Raw genomic sequence first — 18231 nt, forward strand, 5'->3', positions numbered from 1 at the left:
GCCGCCGAAATGCCGCCGACAAGCAGCGTCATCCAGAGACAATGCCACCGAATCGGCGGCATTTTGGCGGCGGCACCTCTGGATGAGGCTGCTTGTCGGCGGTATTTCGGCGGAGGCTCGTCCGCCGGCCAGTACGCGGGCACTCTTAGACGCCCCGGCGGGGGCCATGGTGCCTGCAGGCACCGCATTGGGGACCCCTACTCCAGGTCCTCTGTTCACGGTCCAATGCAGCACTGGCTTGTGGGATCTCAGAGAACATCTCCTCCCTGGTCCGCTTCTTTCTCCTCCTGATCAGGCTCAGGCATTCCACGGGTTGGAGGGAGCGTCCCTCCAGACCACAACAGCAGCAACTCCAGATAAAACAGACAGATGTTTCATTGCATTTACAGTCACAAAGAAAAGCAAAAGATAAGTTTCAGAACTCCCTTCCCTTATTCCCAGAAGAGTTTTAAATAAGACATGCGTCCTGACATTTCAGCTTCGGAGTTCTTCTGCACAGTACACTCTCCAGCTGCAGCCATGGTGAGCACTGTCCACCATGGATGAGTGGGGGTTTGGTTGCATAAAACAATACCATTTCAGCCCATTTCCATGGGTCTCAGCACAGGACAATGGCACCGAATACTGGCACTATTTTCCACCGGCGGCGGTGATTTTAGCTGATATCTCACTGAGAGTCACAAAGGCACAGACAACACAGCTTCTGCTGGCATTCCAAAGCTGACTGGGCCCGTATGCATTAGCCTATTTAGTGCAACGGTGCCTGCCAAAGTCATTGCCGAGTGGTGTGGGAAAGTGTCATACCACAGAGAAAGAAATAAGGCAGTCATCCCTAGAAACCTTCAGGAGAGGATTGCAGAGTACCTCCATGAACATTTCATCAAGATCTCTCTGTAGGATGCAAGGGACATCCCTATGGATAAACAAACTGCTCTGCATGCCCTTCACAGCCAACCCCCACAGTGAAATGAAAAGCAGATAACGCTACCTCTGTATATTGTGTACCACTCTGTGACAGAATGTACCTGTGTCCACACTTTACACACTACTTTAATCATCTTTGTACTAGGGCTGTCGATTAATCGCAGTTAACTCACGCGATTAACTCAAAAAAATTAATTGCGATTAAAAAAAATTAATTGCGATTAATCGCAGTTTTAATCGCACTGTTAAACAATAAAATACCAATTGAGATTTATTAAATATTTGCTTGTTTTTCTAAATGTTCATATATATTGTATTCTGTGTTGTAATTGAAATCAAAGTGTATATTATTTTTGATTACAAATATTTGCACTGTAAAAAGGATAAACAAAAGAAATAGTATTTTTCAGTTCACCTCATACAAGTACTGTAGTGCAATCTCTTTGTCGTGAAAGTACAACTTACAGATGTAGATTTTTGTGTGTTACATAACTGCATTCAAAAATAAAACAATGTAAAATTTTAGAGCCTGCAAGTCCACTCAGTCCTACTTCTTATTCAGACAATTGCTAAGACAAACAAGTTTGTTTACATTTACAGGAGATAATGTTGCCCACGTCTTATTCACAATGTCACCCGAAAGTGAGAACAGGCGTTCACAAGGCAATTTTGTGTCCGACATTGCAAGGTATTTATACGTGCCAGATATGCTAAATATTCGTATGCCACTTCATGCTTCGGCCACCATTCCAGAGGACATGCTTCCATGCTGGTGATGCTTGTTTAAAAAATAATGAGTTAATTTAATTTGTGACTGAACTCCTTGGGGGAGAATTGTATGTCTCCTGCTCTGTTTTACCCACATTCTGCCATATATTTCATGTTACAGCAGTCTTGGATGATGACCCAACACATGTTGTTCATTTTAAGAACACTTTCACTGCAGATTTAACAAAACGCAAAGAAGGTACCAGTGTGAGATTTCTAAAGATAGCTACAGCATTCGACCCAAGGTTTAAGAATCTGAAGTGCGTTCCAAAATCTGAGAGGGACGAGATGTGGAACATGCTTTCAGAAGTCTTAAAAGAGCAACACTCCAATGTGGAAACTACAGAACCCGAACCACCAAAAAACAAGATCAACCTTCTGCTGCGGGCATCTGACTCGGATAATGAAAATGAACATGTGTCGGTCCACACTGCTTTGAATTGTTATTGGGCAGAACCCGTCATCAGCATGGACCCATGTCTCCTGGAATGATGCTTGAAGCATGAAGGGACATATGAATCTTTAGCACATCTGGCATGAAAATATCTTACGATGCCGGCTACAACAGTGCCATGCGAACACCTGTTCTCACTTTCAGGTGACATTGTAAACGAGAAGCAGGCAGCATTATCTCCTGCAAATGTAAAAAAACTTGATTGGCTGAACAAGAAGTAGGACTGAGTGGACTTGAAGGCTCTAAAATTTTACATTGTTTTATTTTTGAATGCAGTTTTTTTGTACATAATTCTACATTTGTAAGTTCAACTTTCATGATAAAGAGATTACACTACAGTACTTGTATTAGGTGAATTGAAAAATCCTATTTCTTTTTTTATAGTGCAAATACTTGTAATCAAAAATAAAGTGAGCACCGTACACTTTGCATTCTGTGTTGTAATTGAAATCAATATATTTGAAAATGTAGAAAACATCTAAAAATATTTACATCAATGGTATTCTATTATTGTTTAACAGTGCGATTACTCGTGTGATCACGATTTTTTTAAATCGCGTGCTTATTCGCGATTAATTTGTTTAATCGCTTGACAGCCCTACTTTGTACAAAGTATGTCTTGTAAAGTTTCATCTGAAAACTCATAATTTGCTGGTCAATAGTGTCCTGATAAAATATGTGTGGCAACAGATTCCATGTTCCAAACTGAGGCTGGCAAACAGGTCTGTCTTACACAAAGGACTGTGTGCTCAGTTTACTTTGCATTTAAGTAGTGAACAGAGTGATCAGCCAGGAAGGGGAAACAAAGGAAGCTCAAACAGGTGAGAAAAATGCAGCAGGGAACATCCTTCTACATAGACTGTCTGTCTCCTGGTAGCCAGCTGGAAATGTTTTTCAAAAGAGGACTGAAACTATAAAAAGGAGGGTCAAAAACCTTCAGAGACCCCACCTTTTTTTTAATCGCTTGACAGCCTTAAGTATTTCTAGTTGGTTTGGTGACAAATTCTATTTTCCTTCGGAGACAGTGACATCTGCTGGTGAGAAAGTAAATACGTATCATCTTGGTTTGAAGTAACTATTCTTGAACAAAAAAACTTCAGAAACAGACTTCAAAGAGAAACAACAGAACGAAAATTCATTTGCAAATTTAACACCATTAATTTGGGCTTGAATAGGCTGTGTGCTGATTGGGCCGCAAGCAGCCCATGGGCCGCTGGAATAAAGTCTGAATGTTGCACGGTCTTGCTTTTCTCTCTTTTTATGCTCACATGCAGAACAATTGCTAGCAGATTGGAGGGGAGGAGAGAATTGGAAAGATGGAGGGGAAGGAGCTTCAGCCTGACAGACACACTGTGAAGGGTACAAGGAAAAATACTAAGTGGGTTGTGAGATGCCCAAATCCATGATAGGTGTGTGCTTGTGCTGGTGTGTTCCCAAGTCTTCTAGGGGCCCATGGTTTCAAAACTGGGTGCAATAGCCTCCCCCCCCCCCAACCAGCTGTACTTCTGCAGCTGTGCAGGGTGGGGGTGGGGGGTAAAGGGGCCAGGGCATGCTCTTCGCTGGGGGGCCAGGAGCATGGTTTGGCAGGGACAGAGATGCCAAGGGGGTGAGGGAGGTGGGGAGATGGATGTTGGGCATCATCGGGCAGGGGAGATGGGGATGCCGGTTGATGTTGGGGGAGGAGGTGGGACTGGTGGAGACGCTGTCTCGGGCAGGGGGTGACAGGAGGGGGGCAGGCAGGCGGGCACCATCTGGGGGTACAGCCGGGTGGGCACAGTCAGGGGGCGGGGCGGGAGCAGTCGGGGCAGGGGGCGCCACCCCCGGGGTAGCGGAGAAGGGGAGGGGGGGACGGCCTGGGGGTGGGCAGGGGCCCGCGGGAGGCGGCTCTGAGCCGGGCCCGGGGGCGGGGAGCGGCCTGTGCTGTGAGGAGCCGGAGCCGGGCCGGGCCGGGCCGGGGCCATGGCGGAGCCGGGCTTCGTGCGGACGCTGGAGAAGCGGGACGGCTCGGCGCTGCGGCTGCAGCAGCGCGGCGCGGGCGGGGTGGGCTGCGTGGTGTGGGACGCCGCCCTGGTCCTGGCCAAGTTCCTGGAGCGCGGGGCCCCGGGCCGGGCCCTGCACCGCCGCGCCGTGCTGGAGCTGGGCGCGGGCACCGGCGCCGTGGGCATCATGGCGGCCACGCTGGGGTAGGGCGGCGGCGGCGGCGGGGGGCTCGCCGGGCCGGGCCGGGCGGGAGGGCGGTGAGGCGCCCCCGGCCATGGGCCCAGCCGCCAGGGTGGATCCGAGCTCAAGCGAACCCCAGGTCCTGGGGGCGGATCGGGGGCGTTAGTTCGCCCCTTGAGGGGCCCGCTGCTGATCCCTAGGTCGGGGCTGCCCTCGGGGTATGTCCGGGCCACACACGCAGCTGGGGGCTGTGAGTCGGGTTTGAGCCCGACCCCCCCCCCCCCTGTGCAGGAATCAGGGGGCGCAGCCGGGCCCGGGGCCTGGGATCCTGCTGTGACTTGGGTCTGTGCCCTGTCAGGCTGGAGTGTGGACACAGCTCGAGTCAGAAGGGCTGTGTCGTGCGGTAGGGCCAGGTCCGGTATGGTAAACCCGGGTTTACCGCGCCGCGTGGAGGCTCAAGCACAGGCCTGGAAAAACCTAGTCACAAGCCCGGCTCCCACACACTTGGGCTTAGTGTTCAGTGTAGACATACCCGGAAGGGAGATCTATGCTGTAAAAAAACCCCAACCCATGGCAGCAAGTCTCAGAGCCTGGGTCAACTGGCTTGGTCCTAAAAATTGCAGTGTAGACGTTCCTGCTTGGGCTCTGAAATTTGGCAAGGGGCATGGGGCTCAGAGCTTGGGTGCTAGCCCGAGCCTGAATAATTTTTAGCCCTGCACCTGAGTCCTGTGAGCCCATGTTAGCTGACTTGGGCTGGTCGTGGCCATGCTCCAGGGTTTTTTGTTTTTTTTTCCAGCATAGATTATGCTGAGAGACCAAAGTTATGCAAATTTACATTGGAACTCACCTGGGAGTTTAAAGTACAGGTGGGGCCTTCAATGCAAATATCACTCTGTTTTCCTACAAGGATCCCACTTTGTAGGAGTTGTAGTAGAATCCTGTTTCTTGGTCTAACCCTCTTAAATTTTATGGCAAGTTGTATTTTGTGAGCCAAGTCATCTTTCCATCAGAATAGGAGTGTGAATTGCTGAAGTAACTCAGCACGTATTAAGTCATGACTTTAGTCTGCAGTAGCTTTCCAAAAGGAATGAAAGAGGTTACAGATATGTCTATTTTCAAACATTAATAAGGAGTCTTAAATTTGTGTTTCTGGGGCTTCCTTTTTATGAATTAAAAATATTTCTTTTGTAGGGCAGATGTTACGGTCACTGATCTTGAGGAACTTCAGGATTTGCTGAATATTAATATTGAAAAGAACAAGCATCTTGTCACAGGCTCAGTTCAAGCCAAGGTACTGAAATGGTTTGTATAATCTTTTAATCTTGATATTTAATTTATACACAATTGCTGTAGAACTTTAATAATAAATATTTGTTTTATCAGAGCACCTACGAGCCCTGATCACAGACCAGAACACCCTTGGGCTAGGTACTGTGCAAACACAACAAAAGGAGAGCCTTTCCCAAAAGAGCTCAGTCTAAGTTCAAAATACGTTTGGAAAATGTGATATGATAGATTACTTGTAAAAATGGAAATTCCCCTAAAATATACAGTGGAATAAGTAGTGGAGGACTTAGCCCAAAGTCATAAAGATTTTGCACTAAATGTTACACTTTTAAAACATACAATTTTTTTTCTATAATTAAAATTTGCATTTTATATTTACCTGTTCACTTTTTCTAGGGGTGAAGATGTAAAAGAATTTCTGCCTGCACCAGATTATATACTTATGGCTGACTGCATTTACTATGAGGAGGTAACTATTTGAAAACTGTAGAAATAATGCATTTGACTGGAAAGAACCTGGGAATTTTGGATTTGGTGTGAGAGACTGGAATTCGTATTAAAATCTTTAAATAAATATTGCCACTAGTTTTCAATCTGTGTGGCTCAGAGGAACATTATTTGATGGCTGAGTATTGAATGATGAATTTTAAAAGCTGTAATTTTAAGAATGAGCAAATAACACATTTAGGGTCATGTGGCACAGGGCCTGAATCAGATCTTTTGAGAGCAGTAATTCAGAATTGTGCCCGATCTTTTTTTTCCATGGAGTTGTAGGGAAATAAAACACTGATAGCTGATACTGGAGAGTTTCACTGTCTATCAGTGGAAATCTTATACGATGATGCTTAAAGGCTCAGCATTATCTCCTACGTGGATTCCCCATGGGTCTGTTGGGAGGAGAAACCATGCTTCAGAAAGTGGCCCTTCTGGTCCATCCCCCTCTGCAGAACTCTCTCCCTGTGGTACACCTGAACTGAGGCTAGCACAAGATCTGGGCTGGGGAAGCAATCTGAAGGAACTAGCGCTCCTGACTCTTTTAGTTTTCTCACCAGCCTCCAGATCCTCCGCCCTACAACTCTGAGCCCTTTTTTCCTAGAGGACAATCTCTAGCCCTAAATCACATCTTAACATTAAGTCTGGTTAGATATTTTTTTAATTTTTGAAAACAGGTGTCTAAGTCCAATGTATTGCTGTGAAGAAAAAGTAATCTTGCATATTTCAAACTTTAGCAGTGTAGGATATCCTTGGCTTAGATGATATAGATGTATAGGTTGATCTATGTATGTAAAATATGTAAAAGGCCATTTTTTCTAAGCAATCGCATATTGCAACTTGTTTTTCCATTTATCCTTTCTGCTACCTACATGTCACTTGTCCTCGGTACTATACTAAATCTAACTCGCTGTCTGAAAAGTAAAATAGGAAAGTGTCCAGTTCGGTGAAACTTGTCTCTATTTATGGAATGTAGTAGTAGTAAAGTGAATTTTGAAGTCTAAGTGGCAAATACTTGATCTCTTTTGGTCAGTCATTAGGGCCATTACTGAAGACCCTGAAAGACCTGTCAGGTCCTGATACCTGTATCATATGTTGTTATGAACAAAGGACTATGGGTAAGAACCCGGAAATAGAGAGAAAATACTTTGAGGTAAGTGTCCTTCGCCGTCGCGCATGCTTTGTGTATATGAGGACTGTGTAATTGTTCAGTTGAAATCCACAGACCCTTCTGTGTCTCTGTACAAGTACAATGCATAGTACAAGTCAAGTACGTTTGTTGTGGGAAAATTCCATGTGACTTTGGATGAGAACACTTTTTCAGATGCAGGGAAGGAGTTGATCACCAGTTGCTTAAATTGTGTTTTGTGGTTTATTGGTAGATGCTATCTATGCATTTATTTAAATAATCTCCTTTTTTGGGAAAAGAAATTCTCTCTTTTAAAAAAACAAAAAAACCCACCTTAGTTCTGCATTGATGCTTTTGATAATTCACATTCGTTGTGAGCATAGTAAACCAGAGTCACAAAGGGAGTCAAATAGTTGTCTGTGCTGCTTGAAAGAGCTTATCAATTAATGAAAGAGCACCACATGTATAGGTCAGTGTCTGCAAAAAGAATAATGCAGTCACTTTTATAGACATGAGTACATTAGCATTTTGCTTTTCTTTTGTCCCCCAACAGCTGGCTTGATGTTCCCAAACAGGGTCTCAGAGATTTAAAATTAGTCCTTTCAGTTTTTTTAAAGAAATCTCTTCAAAATGCTCTTTTAAAAGCATAGGCTTTTGGTATATTCCGAATATAGGTACAATTTTCAGAAGTGTTAGTGTGACTTAGGAGCGTAGACCCCATTTTCACAAATGATTTAGGAGCATAAGTCTCATTGAAATTCAGTGGGATTTAGGAGCTGAAGTGCCTAAATGAGCTTGGAAAATCGGGTTTAAGCTGTTAAGTCACTCAGGGTATGTCTACACAGCAATTAAACACCCAGGGCTGGCCCGTGTGAGCTGACTTGAGCTCTCGGGGCTTGGGCTGTAAAACGGTGGTGTAGATGTTTGAGCTCTGGGACCCTGCAGTGTGGGAGGATCCCAGAACTTGGGCTCTAGCCCAAGCCTGAAAGTCTACGCTGTAATTTTACAGACTTGCCGTTTGAGCCCCGTGAGCCCGAGTCAGCTGACACGGGCCAGCAGTGGGTGTTTAATTGCTGTGTAGACATACCCACCTTAAGCACTTTCAAAATGTTCCCCCTATATGTCAATATTAGAGCATGAGTACGTGGCATAGAGGAATTATATCTTGGTCTGGGAACCTCATCGTCACAGCATAGTATTTCATAGCTGGTAGAAAAACCAAATCATGGGTAACAGCTGGATTCCCCGGAGGTACTGCAGGCCAAATAGTCAGAAGTTGTGGAGGTGCTAGTGAGTCCAAAGTTTGGCCCTGCATCTGCAAAGCGCAGCTGTTGCATGTGGGCACTGGGGCCTACAGAAAGCGTAGTATGGGCTGGGGAAGAGGGCAAGGATTTCAGAATAATGTCTGTGTATGCCAGCATTACCAATACTCTGAGCATTGCATTGGCTTTGGGGTATGTTTCATGGTAGTGGCCCTAACAATATCTTGAGTGGTTTGGAGCCTGGTTACCTGAGGAATACTGCCATGTTGCCAGAGTTGAGATCAGTGCTGGTGCTAGAGCCAGTGCTCCCACAATATAAACAAGAGCGGGTCAGATGTTCTCACGAGGTTCCTTCTTTGGCTTGCCAGAATCCAGATTAACTTCCCAGGCATGCTGCAAAGCCCATCTTTTTTCACTGGCATTTAGGGAGGTTGAGGGAAGGATGGGTGGTGGTATGTGGTTCGGCCTAGTACTTTAGTTTTTGTGGAAGAGCCTTTTAATTGGAATTTAAGAACTGGAGATTTGAGGAATTGAAACACTATTTTGACTGATTTTAAGTTTTCCTGTTGGTTCTTAAATTTTGGGAAGTGCACATGACTCTGGATTTGCACCAGATAAATTAAAATTAAAATAACTGTGCTCCGTGGTGTAAAAAAAAAAAAAAAAGATTGTTAATTAGCTAAATCAACAAACTTCTGTGGAAGAGAGGGATCCTTTGTGCTTTCTCACCTCCTGAAGCATAGCTGCTTTATGCAGAATATTTTAGGACCGTCAGAGAAATGAATGCACTTAAAGGTATGTTAAAATGTCAACATTGCTAGGAGTATTTTGCTTACTACCTTTTATGTTTTAATAACAGCTGCTCCAGATGGACTTTGAGTTGGAAAAGGTTCCACTGGAGGAACATGATGAGGAGTATCGGAGTGAGGACATTCACATCTTGAACATCCGAAGGAAAAAAATGGCAGGGTATTTTTTATTGGCATATTGGAGATTGTCAAGAATTTGCAAAACTGTGGTTTACCCAGCATAATTTGAGCTGGTGGGTGAGTGTGAGGAGACAGAAGTAATATTCAGCCACCATTCCCAATGCTACAGTATGTATCTGTAACTGCTGCATACAAGTATAGGTTTCAGAGTAGCAGCCGTGTTAGTCTGTATCCGCAAAAAGAACAGGAGTACTTGTGGCACCTTAGAGACTAACACATTTATTTGAACATAAGCTTTCGTTATACATTCCATGAGCAAGACTTTAGAGTGGTTAGGAAACAAGGTTAACGTCCAATCCACATTGCAAACTGGAACTACATTTGTAACCGGGTTGGGGACAAGCTAACTGGAACCAGGTTCCCTGATGTTGTATTTTATAGTATAGGGTGGGTCTGAATGGCAAAGTGTAATAGCTTCGTAGGGAATAGTATTTCTGTCAACTTCTTGGTTGATATGCTACCTAAATAATTGGAAATGGCTGGCTTAATTGTGCCAGATAAGAGGTCTTCAACTTTCCAAAACATCAAGCTTAAAGGTGAAATAAAAAGTTTTAAAAATAGATATCAAATAAGGCCCCAAGTCTGCAAATACACTTGAACAACACAGGCTTTAAAAGGAAGCTTAAGTTGAAATATTTGTGGAGAAAAAGAATTTCAGATTTAGTCATTTTAAAAAATATATATATATTTTTTAGTAGCAACTGGATGTTTAATAGTGAATGCTGGTGAAAATGAGGTAGGATCAGAGGCTAAAATAGGGAAAGGACAAGTTAAAAATTACTTAGACAAGTTAGATGTCTTCAAACCACTAGGGCCTGATGAAATACATCCTAGAATACTGAAGGAACTGTCTGAGGAGATATCTGAACCATTAGCGTTTTATCTCTGAAAAGTCATGGAAGATGGAAGAGATTCCAGAGGACTGGAAAAGGGCAGTTATAGTGGCACTCTATAAAAAGGAAATAAAGACAACCCTGGGGAATTACAGGCCAGTCAGCTTAACGTCAGTACCTGGAAAGATAATGGAGCAAATAATTAAGCAATCAATTTGCAAACACCTAAAAGATAATAAGGTGATAAGTAACAGCATGGATTTGTCAAGAACAATTCATGTCAAACCAACCTAGTAGGTTTCTTTGACAGCGTAACAAGCCTGGTGGATGGGAGGAATCGATAGATGTGGTATATCTTGACTTTAGTAAGACTTTTGATACTGTCTCGCATGACTTCTCATAAACAAACTAGGGAAATACACCTTACATGGAGCGACTATAAGGTAGTAAGCATAACTGGTTGGAAAACCATTCCCAGAGAGTAGTTTATCAGTAGTTCACAGTCAAGTTGGAAGGGCATATCAAGTGGGGTCCTGTGGGGATCTCTCCTGGGTCCGGTTCTGTTTACTATCTTCATCTTATAAAATTTGCAGATGATGCAAAGCTGGGAGGGGTTGCAAGTGCTTTGGATTAAAATTCAAAATCATCTGGACAAACTGGAGAAATGGTCTGAAGTAAATAGGATGAAATTCAATAAGGACAAATGCAAAGTACCCCACTTTGGAAGGACCAGTCAGCTGCACACGTACAAAATGGGAACTGACTGCCTAGGAAAGGGAGCTGGGAGGTCATAGTGGACCACAAGCTAAGTATGAGCCAATAGTGTAACACTTGCCAAAAAAAAAAAAAAAAAGCGAACATCACTCTGAGATGTATTAGTGGGAGCGTTGTAAGCAAGATACGAGAAATCATTCTTCCGCTCTACTCTGCACTGATTGGACCTCGACTGGAGTATTGTGTCCAGTTCTGGGCTCCACATTTCAGGAAGGATGTGGACAAATTGGAGAAAGTCCAGAGAAGAGCAACAAAAATGATTAAAAGTTTAGAAAACATGAGGGAAGATTGAAAAAACTGGGTTTGTTTAGTCTGGAGAAGAGAAGATTGAGAGGGGACATAACAGTTTTCAAGTACACCTCTACCCGGATATAACGCTGTCCTCGGGAGCCAAAAAATCTTACCGCGTTATAGGTGAAACCGCGTTATATTGAACTTGCTTTGATCCGCCGGAGTGCGCAGCCCCGCCCCCCTGGAGCGCTGCTTTACCGCGTTATATCAGGTCGCGTTCTATCGCAGTAGACGTGTACATAAAAAGGTTGTTACAACGAGGAGAGAGAAAAATTGTTCTCCTTAATGTCTGAAAATTTTTAAGAGCAGGTTAGACAAGCACCTGTCAGGTATGGTCTTCTAGATAATACTTAGTCCTGCCATGAGTGCAGGGGACTGGACTAGATGGCCTCTAGAGGTCCCTTCCAGTCCTACGATTCTATGATTTACGGTAAAGTTGTCTGTTTATTGTTTGGAAGAAAACAATAGCTGCCAAGCCCTGAGTTCGCTCATGTAATAAAATGCTTTAGTTAACGTCTTGCACATTTCACTTACCTTGAAAAGCATAGTACAGATGCTTTTATAGTGAATTATAAGACAGTCTAGTTTCATTATAGCTCCTGAAAATGTCTGTCCTTTGAAATGCTATCTTGTAATTTCCTACAGCAAAACCTAGCAAATTCCAACTTGATAAAAGTATCCTACAGAAACAGTGCCCTAGACTACTACTGTTTCTTCAGTGCTGGAAACAGAAAAGTGTCACAAGGCTGTATGAAATTAGGTCTTTTGTACACTTATACCAATAGGTCCAGCATTTAAAATGGAGATCTGAAAAGGGGAAACTGCTTAAACGCTTCAAAAAAGGTGCATCTCCAAAAAGCACTACAGAAAAATGAATAGTTGATGTGGGGGTGTTGTTTTTCTAAATGGGACAATTGAGTTACTGTTGGATATCTTAGGTGTAACAACATTGTACTGGAAACTTTAAGGATACGTGGTTTTTAACTTGGAATTACCTATTAGAGCTAGTCATTACCATGAGTTTCATTATGTTCCCTTTAGGAATAATGCTTAAGACCATCTGCATTTGTCTGACATTTGCTAAGCATAGGAGTCAGTGGAAGGAACGCAATACAGTTTTATGTTAAACTTGCTGCTTGTTGTAATGACAAACATTCTAACGCACAGCCTAGCACTGACGCTGGTCTATGAATCAGGTCCTTGGAGACGTTGTTCATGGTAGCTAGATCATGTTCTTTCTATATGATGTAATATGGAGAATATATTTTACAGAGTGTAGTGATACAACATATCCAGAGCTAGTGTTTAAATACAAATGGGCCATTTAAAAACCTGTGTTTGAGTTTTAAATCTTTTTTTTTTTTTTTTTTTTTTTCAGAATTTCCCATCGTGAGATCTTTGACCATATTATCTGATCCTCTGGAGAGAAGAGAGCGTGTCAATTAATTCAAAGAGGCTGTCTCCAAAGCTGTTCATGGCAAAATTTACAGAATGTCTTCTAGACGGCGGATTCAGGATGAGACATAAGGAGACAGAGGGTCATTTGCTATAGAACCACAGGCAGTGTCCGTCTTAGAGGACAAACGAGATCTGTTAATATTGACAAAGCAGCCTCACCAAGAGAGAGCTAAAAATGGGACTGAAATGTAATCTAGACTGATGTCCTGTTCCATTCATCTGCATGGGCCATCTGTCTAGATGGGAGGGCCACACTGGTGAATTGGAGACACATTCAATGTGCTGAGTTCAAACAATCAGATCCAAGCGTTCCATAACAAAGCCTGCCTGAACAGGGGGGCGTGCAGGAAGCTGAAGGTCACCCACTTTTCCCGAAGAAGAAACTCCTTATCCTGACTGAATTTCACCTTAAATTAAGAGCAGATGTCTATGTATACTTCATAAAGAGTTTGTACTTGAGATGGTTCTTGGTTAGCTTTTGTTCTGCACTTAGTTTTGTAGCCTTATCTATAGTTATGGGTTACTTTAACTAATTACCCACCTCAAGGTGGAGGTTTACACCTACTTTAATCTAGGAGAGATCAGCCCCCAAGAATGACTATAGTAGAGAGGTTATCAATAGAAGAGAGCCTGCCCCAAAGTGAACAACAGAGATGCAACATTGATTTTTCTAGACTAATTACTTTTATTAGCTAACTGAACAATACACAGTACAGTCTGATAAAGGAGAGACCAACCAATCCAGAATGATGGTATTTGCATTACTCACATAGAATATCAGGGTTGGAAGGGACCTCTGGAGGTCATCTAGTCCAGTCCCCTGCTCAAAGCAGGACCAATGCCCAACTAAATCCCCCCCCCCGGATTGAGCTCACAACCCTGGGTTTAGCAGGCCAATGCTCAAACCACTGAGCTATACCTCCCCCCTTGCAGAAAAGCCTGAAGTGTTAGTTCTCATCCTCGCTATCATCATCATCACCACCACCACCACCACTACTACTAGTGGTCATCCTTTTGTTGTCTCCCCCCACCGAGGTACACGGGCCAGGAGACAACTTTTCTGATGTGGTAGGTTGATGCCCATGTGGGTTCATACGTATTTATGAAGGTTTTAACCCCTTTTCCTTATTTGCACTTCCACACCTCACTATGTTTGGGGTTCCCTGTTTGCATAGGCTAACTTTTTAGTTCCTCTCCTACTAATTAGCATTTATATCACCTTATCACTCAGCAGTTATTTTCAAAATATCAGCATATCACAAACCTAGACACCAACTCAGCGGGTTTATTATTAACTTACTTATGCTAACTTATCCTAACGCCTAATTTGGCTAAGCTAAATATTTTACAGGCCTGAGTCATGTAGGCCTTGTGTTACAATATTAATTAATACTTCTATTTCACTTCTATATACTAAATATACCTGATACTTTTTATCCTTAGCTACAGTTTGTATATTATTATTTATATGGTGGTGGTGTCTCGGGGTGCCCCAGTGATGCACCAGCACCCCATTGTGCTAGGCACGATGCAAACCCCACATAACAAGATGGACCCTGACATATGCTAGATTGTTCTACTTAACTCCGTGTGTGTATTTATTTCCAATGTTAGTAATTGAAATGTCAAAATATGACTTTCTGGTGAGTTTAAAATAGTCCTTGTAACATGCTAATCAGGTCAGCTTTGATTGCTAAGGTCCATCTTAATGCTAAATGAATATTTAATGAGATTTAATTTTGGTAGAAAACCTTTTCTTGCTTCTGTGCCATAGTTTAATCAGACATGGCGAGATTGTGCCATCTTAAATCCATGAGTGGTCGCTTTGAGATCAACGGTACTACTTGAGTAAGGTACGGAGTGTGTCCCATAATTTTATATTGGTTACATATTACAAAATGTGGCAATATTTCAAACTTCAAAAGCTTATATGTTTGGTGCCAGTGAACATTACTTAAACCCTAGTCATGGATTACTTTGTAGGGATTAAGGTTTAACGATACAGGGCAAGGCATTTATTGAGTCGGTTGGTTAAATTCTGGCACTGTGACTTCTGTTTAATGCCCCTTCATAGCATTCCTTGTAAACCTTGCACTTCGCTGCATAGTCTTTGCATAGCATGGCCAACGTGGATTGCACTCTTATTTTAGTATGCAGTTGTGAGTTTGCCCTTGAAATGTAATTGTTCTGTCAACCTATAATGCAAGGAATTTGGTAACTTTTCAGTTTTACCTACATTGGGAAATCTACCAGCATAATTATACCACTATAGTTATACTGATAACTTTCTGTGTGAACGCTCTTTTTCTAGAATAAGCATTCACATGGGGAGTTGTACAGGATAAGTAGATAACTATGCTGGACATTTTTTCTTGTGTAGACAAACCCGTAAGCTCCCTTTGAGCTGAGTGGGAGCAGAATCAAGTCACTGTGAAAACCTTCCCTACTCTGGCTAGGTTGGCGTGGAAGGGTTTGCTGGGGGAAGGAGAGTTGCTTCTTCCCTGTCCTTGCCTCCCATTGAAGTATTCAGTCATCACAGCCGCACTGTACTTTGGCAGGGCCATGAGTTTCCATTGGTAATGTAGGTCTTGGAGCGGTATTTCTAACCACCGTGGGTATCTATGTAAAGTAACCGAACTACTTGACTTTGAGATTTAAACTTTCAATATTTTTCTTATCACAGGAGTTCAGCTTTTTAAAAATGTTATGAGGAGGAATGACGGTGGCTACTATAAATTATAATCCACCTGTCCGATTGGCTTCTTTTCACTACCTGCACTCTTTAGTTGTGTGTTTCTAATATGTGAATTGTGCTCCTTTAAGGAGAGTGGGAAAGCCCTTTCATACTCCCCTTGCTATTTAAATGGTAACATACAACTGATTCCACCCAGTAAGAGGGGGAGATGTTAAAACTCAGCTACTTTGCACAGCTTCTTGGCACGACTTCAGTTTTATGTAGAGGAAACTTTTTAACCCAGCTGGAGTCAAGGACCAGTCCTTAGACCTGATGCTGTTTTATTCCCAACTCCTGCCTTCTGGAGAAATGAGTTGGGGGAGATGCTTTCAGAAAGACACTTCTCAAGAGGGGGCAGCAAAATATACCCCCTAAAAGCAGCTTGTTGTTGCCTTGTTGCGGCAACTGTGGCGTGGGGGACTGGTAACTCTGCTTTTGTTGGCTGGCTCTTGTGGGTTCCCCAGAAAGGCAAACTCACTTCTGCTGCATTCTCTTTCTTGAAACTCACTTTCAGCAGGTTTAATTAACACAATGGTAAAAATGAGTCTCGTTGCTGGCAAGGGCACCTTGTATATACTACGTCTCCTACCAGTTCAGCTGTAGGCAGGGCTGCAGTGACTGGACCCATTTTTACTAGTGCAGTGTCAGTTCAATCTGCTGGAAACAAGTGTGATCTATCCGGTAAGATGAGAGGAAGGTGCCTATCGGATGATTCCCACAGTGCTTATCAATATGGATTCTTCCCCACACCAAGAGGATAAAAAGGTAGATGATCATAATCAAGAGTCTAAGTTGGCCCCTGCTCCACATGTGTAAAAGGACATTAAACCTTTGTGGGAAGCGGAAGAGTTTATAGTTGTAGCTGACGTGGAGTTTGCTTACTACTGACCCCTCCGTTCCATTGCATGTTTTACTGGGTGTGAAGTAGTCAAGTGTGGTCTCTAGTTTTTGAGCCTGATGTCAGGACATTCATCTATGCTGCCTATCAAAGAACACAGACAATGTGAACGCTCACCTCCATCCTTTACTCACCGAGAGGCTGAGTGTCTGCTCCACAGCAGATAGGAGCCAGTACAGTATCTCCTCTACTCTGAAATATCACAGCTCAAACTCCGTCTAAGTGTCCATCCACTCAGCATCTTGCCAAGCAGCTGGGCTGGCCTAAAATTGTACCTCTAGCTACTCTTGGTGGGCAAATCTTTAATATATTTAGATCTAAAGCAGTGGCTGGATGCATAATTTTACAATGTAAAAGCAATAGCTTTATAGAACATCAGGGTTGGAAGGGACCTCAGGAGGTCATCTAGTCCAACCCCCTGCTCAAAGCAGGACCAATCCCCAGACAGATTTTTACCCCAGATCCCTAAATGGCCCCTTCAGGATTGAGCTCACAACCCTGGGTTTAGCAGGTCAATGCTCAAACCACTGAGCTATCCCTCCCCCCCCTTAGTGTAGCTACAGACATCCTTTGCAACAAGATAATATGCATCGGATTGTAAATGTTTAATTCTATTTAGCCATGGAGAGAGACACTGAATTGTTCACCCTCAGAATGGTACTGTGCGTTTCAACAAAGTGCAAACCCAAAATACAGTCCTTTTACATGCACTGCACCTCTTCTTTGAGACTGGGCCACTGATTGGATAGTGATTTTCTGTAAGACAACGCATCTCCTGTAGGTGGCATTGCTTTTCTTTGATTTGATAATCTGTTCATATCGCTTGAACAACTCTACTCTCGAAACAGGTTCAAACTTGAAATCTAAAGGTGAGATGAAACATTAAAAATTTACAATCAATTCTTAACAATCCACATCATCAACAGCAGACTGTATTTGTGTAGATTTAAACACAAACACATTTTAATGTTTAAGCTTACTTTTAATTAGTTCCTTTTTCATTTGCCTACCAGGACCCTTCTGGCTTTATTTCCCTTACTACACCTGATGACCTCATGAGCACACAGCAGTGCAGCTCTTCTACAACTTTTGGTGCTATAAGTAACTGAACAAATGCACAAATGTGAGGCTCTGAATTTAGGTCTTGGTAAATCTTTAAAAACCAGAACAGACACAATAACTTGTACGGCAGCTTTAAAATATATTTGTAATTGAAATATACAAGTGTTCTGTTAATGACTTGGGATCATCAGCTGTTGAAAGATTTTTTTTACTTTATAAGGTGAAGTCACATCTAAAGATTAGCAATGTTTAAAAAACTCTGTGTTTCAGCCAGCCAACGGTCATTAATACATACAAAATTCTGCCATCCAGAATAATCCCATTTTCCACCCCAAGCCCAGTCACGCTCCTTAGATTGCTGTCCCTGCCGTTTTTTTCCAGCTCCCTTTTTAAACGATTAGCATTTAATGAAGCCTACTGCCCATTAAGTGCGTGTGCCTGTGTCCAGTCCAACAACAGCCAGATTAGTGAAGAAATTAAAATCCAGCCAATCCAATTACAGCATCTATTTTTAAAGGATATGATCTCGTTCTTGTAACTTCTCATTCCAATGCTAAACCGTGATGGCAATGTTTAATTGTGCGTACAAGACCCTTGCTTGTAGTTGCTTTCATAAACTTCCAGTTGGCGGGTGCCCTCACTGAGAATTGTTAGCCTTTCATTTCAATAGCCTTACTTTATGCAGTAGGTGATACTGTTGGTTTTTTGCCACCTTG

The 18231-nt window shown here is 42.9% G+C and overlaps 1 protein-coding gene across 3 annotated transcripts; it reads left to right on the forward strand.

Moving 5' to 3' along the window:
* Positions 1-4067: 4067 nt before the first annotated feature.
* Positions 4068-13280, forward strand: VCPKMT (valosin containing protein lysine methyltransferase). 3 transcript variants are annotated; one of them, XM_054028129.1, is made up of 6 exons: positions 4068-4329; positions 5498-5608; positions 5990-6062; positions 7119-7238; positions 9336-9437; positions 12738-13280. In XM_054028129.1, the coding sequence occupies exons 1-6, from the start codon at positions 4106-4108 to the stop codon at positions 12807-12809; spliced, it is 702 nt and encodes a 233-aa protein (XP_053884104.1). In that variant the 5' UTR covers positions 4068-4105; the 3' UTR covers positions 12810-13280. The 3 variants fall into 3 exon arrangements, with proteins under 3 accessions (XP_053884104.1, XP_053884103.1, XP_053884102.1); XM_054028128.1 differs by having other exon boundaries at positions 4070-4329; positions 9336-9440; positions 12742-13280; XM_054028127.1 differs by having other exon boundaries at positions 4075-4329; positions 9336-9445; positions 12742-13280.
* The last annotated feature ends 4951 nt before the right edge of the window (positions 13281-18231 follow it).

The sequence above is a fragment of the Malaclemys terrapin genome, chromosome 4 (genome assembly GCF_027887155.1).
Source record: "Malaclemys terrapin pileata isolate rMalTer1 chromosome 4, rMalTer1.hap1, whole genome shotgun sequence".
Taxonomy (NCBI): Eukaryota; Metazoa; Chordata; order Testudines; family Emydidae; genus Malaclemys; species Malaclemys terrapin.

Excerpts from the sequence above, each read along its gene's own strand:
- VCPKMT (XM_054028129.1), top strand. The coding sequence starts at position 4,106 with ATGGCGGAGCCGGGCTTCGTGCGGACGCTGGAGAAGCGGGACGGCTCG. Across the intron at positions 4,330-5,497 it reads ATCATGGCGGCCACGCTGGG|GGCAGATGTTACGGTCACTG; the intron begins GTAGGGCGGCGG and ends TTTCTTTTGTAG. Across the intron at positions 5,609-5,989 it reads CAAGCCAAGGTACTGAAATG|GGGTGAAGATGTAAAAGAAT; the intron begins GTTTGTATAATC and ends CACTTTTTCTAG.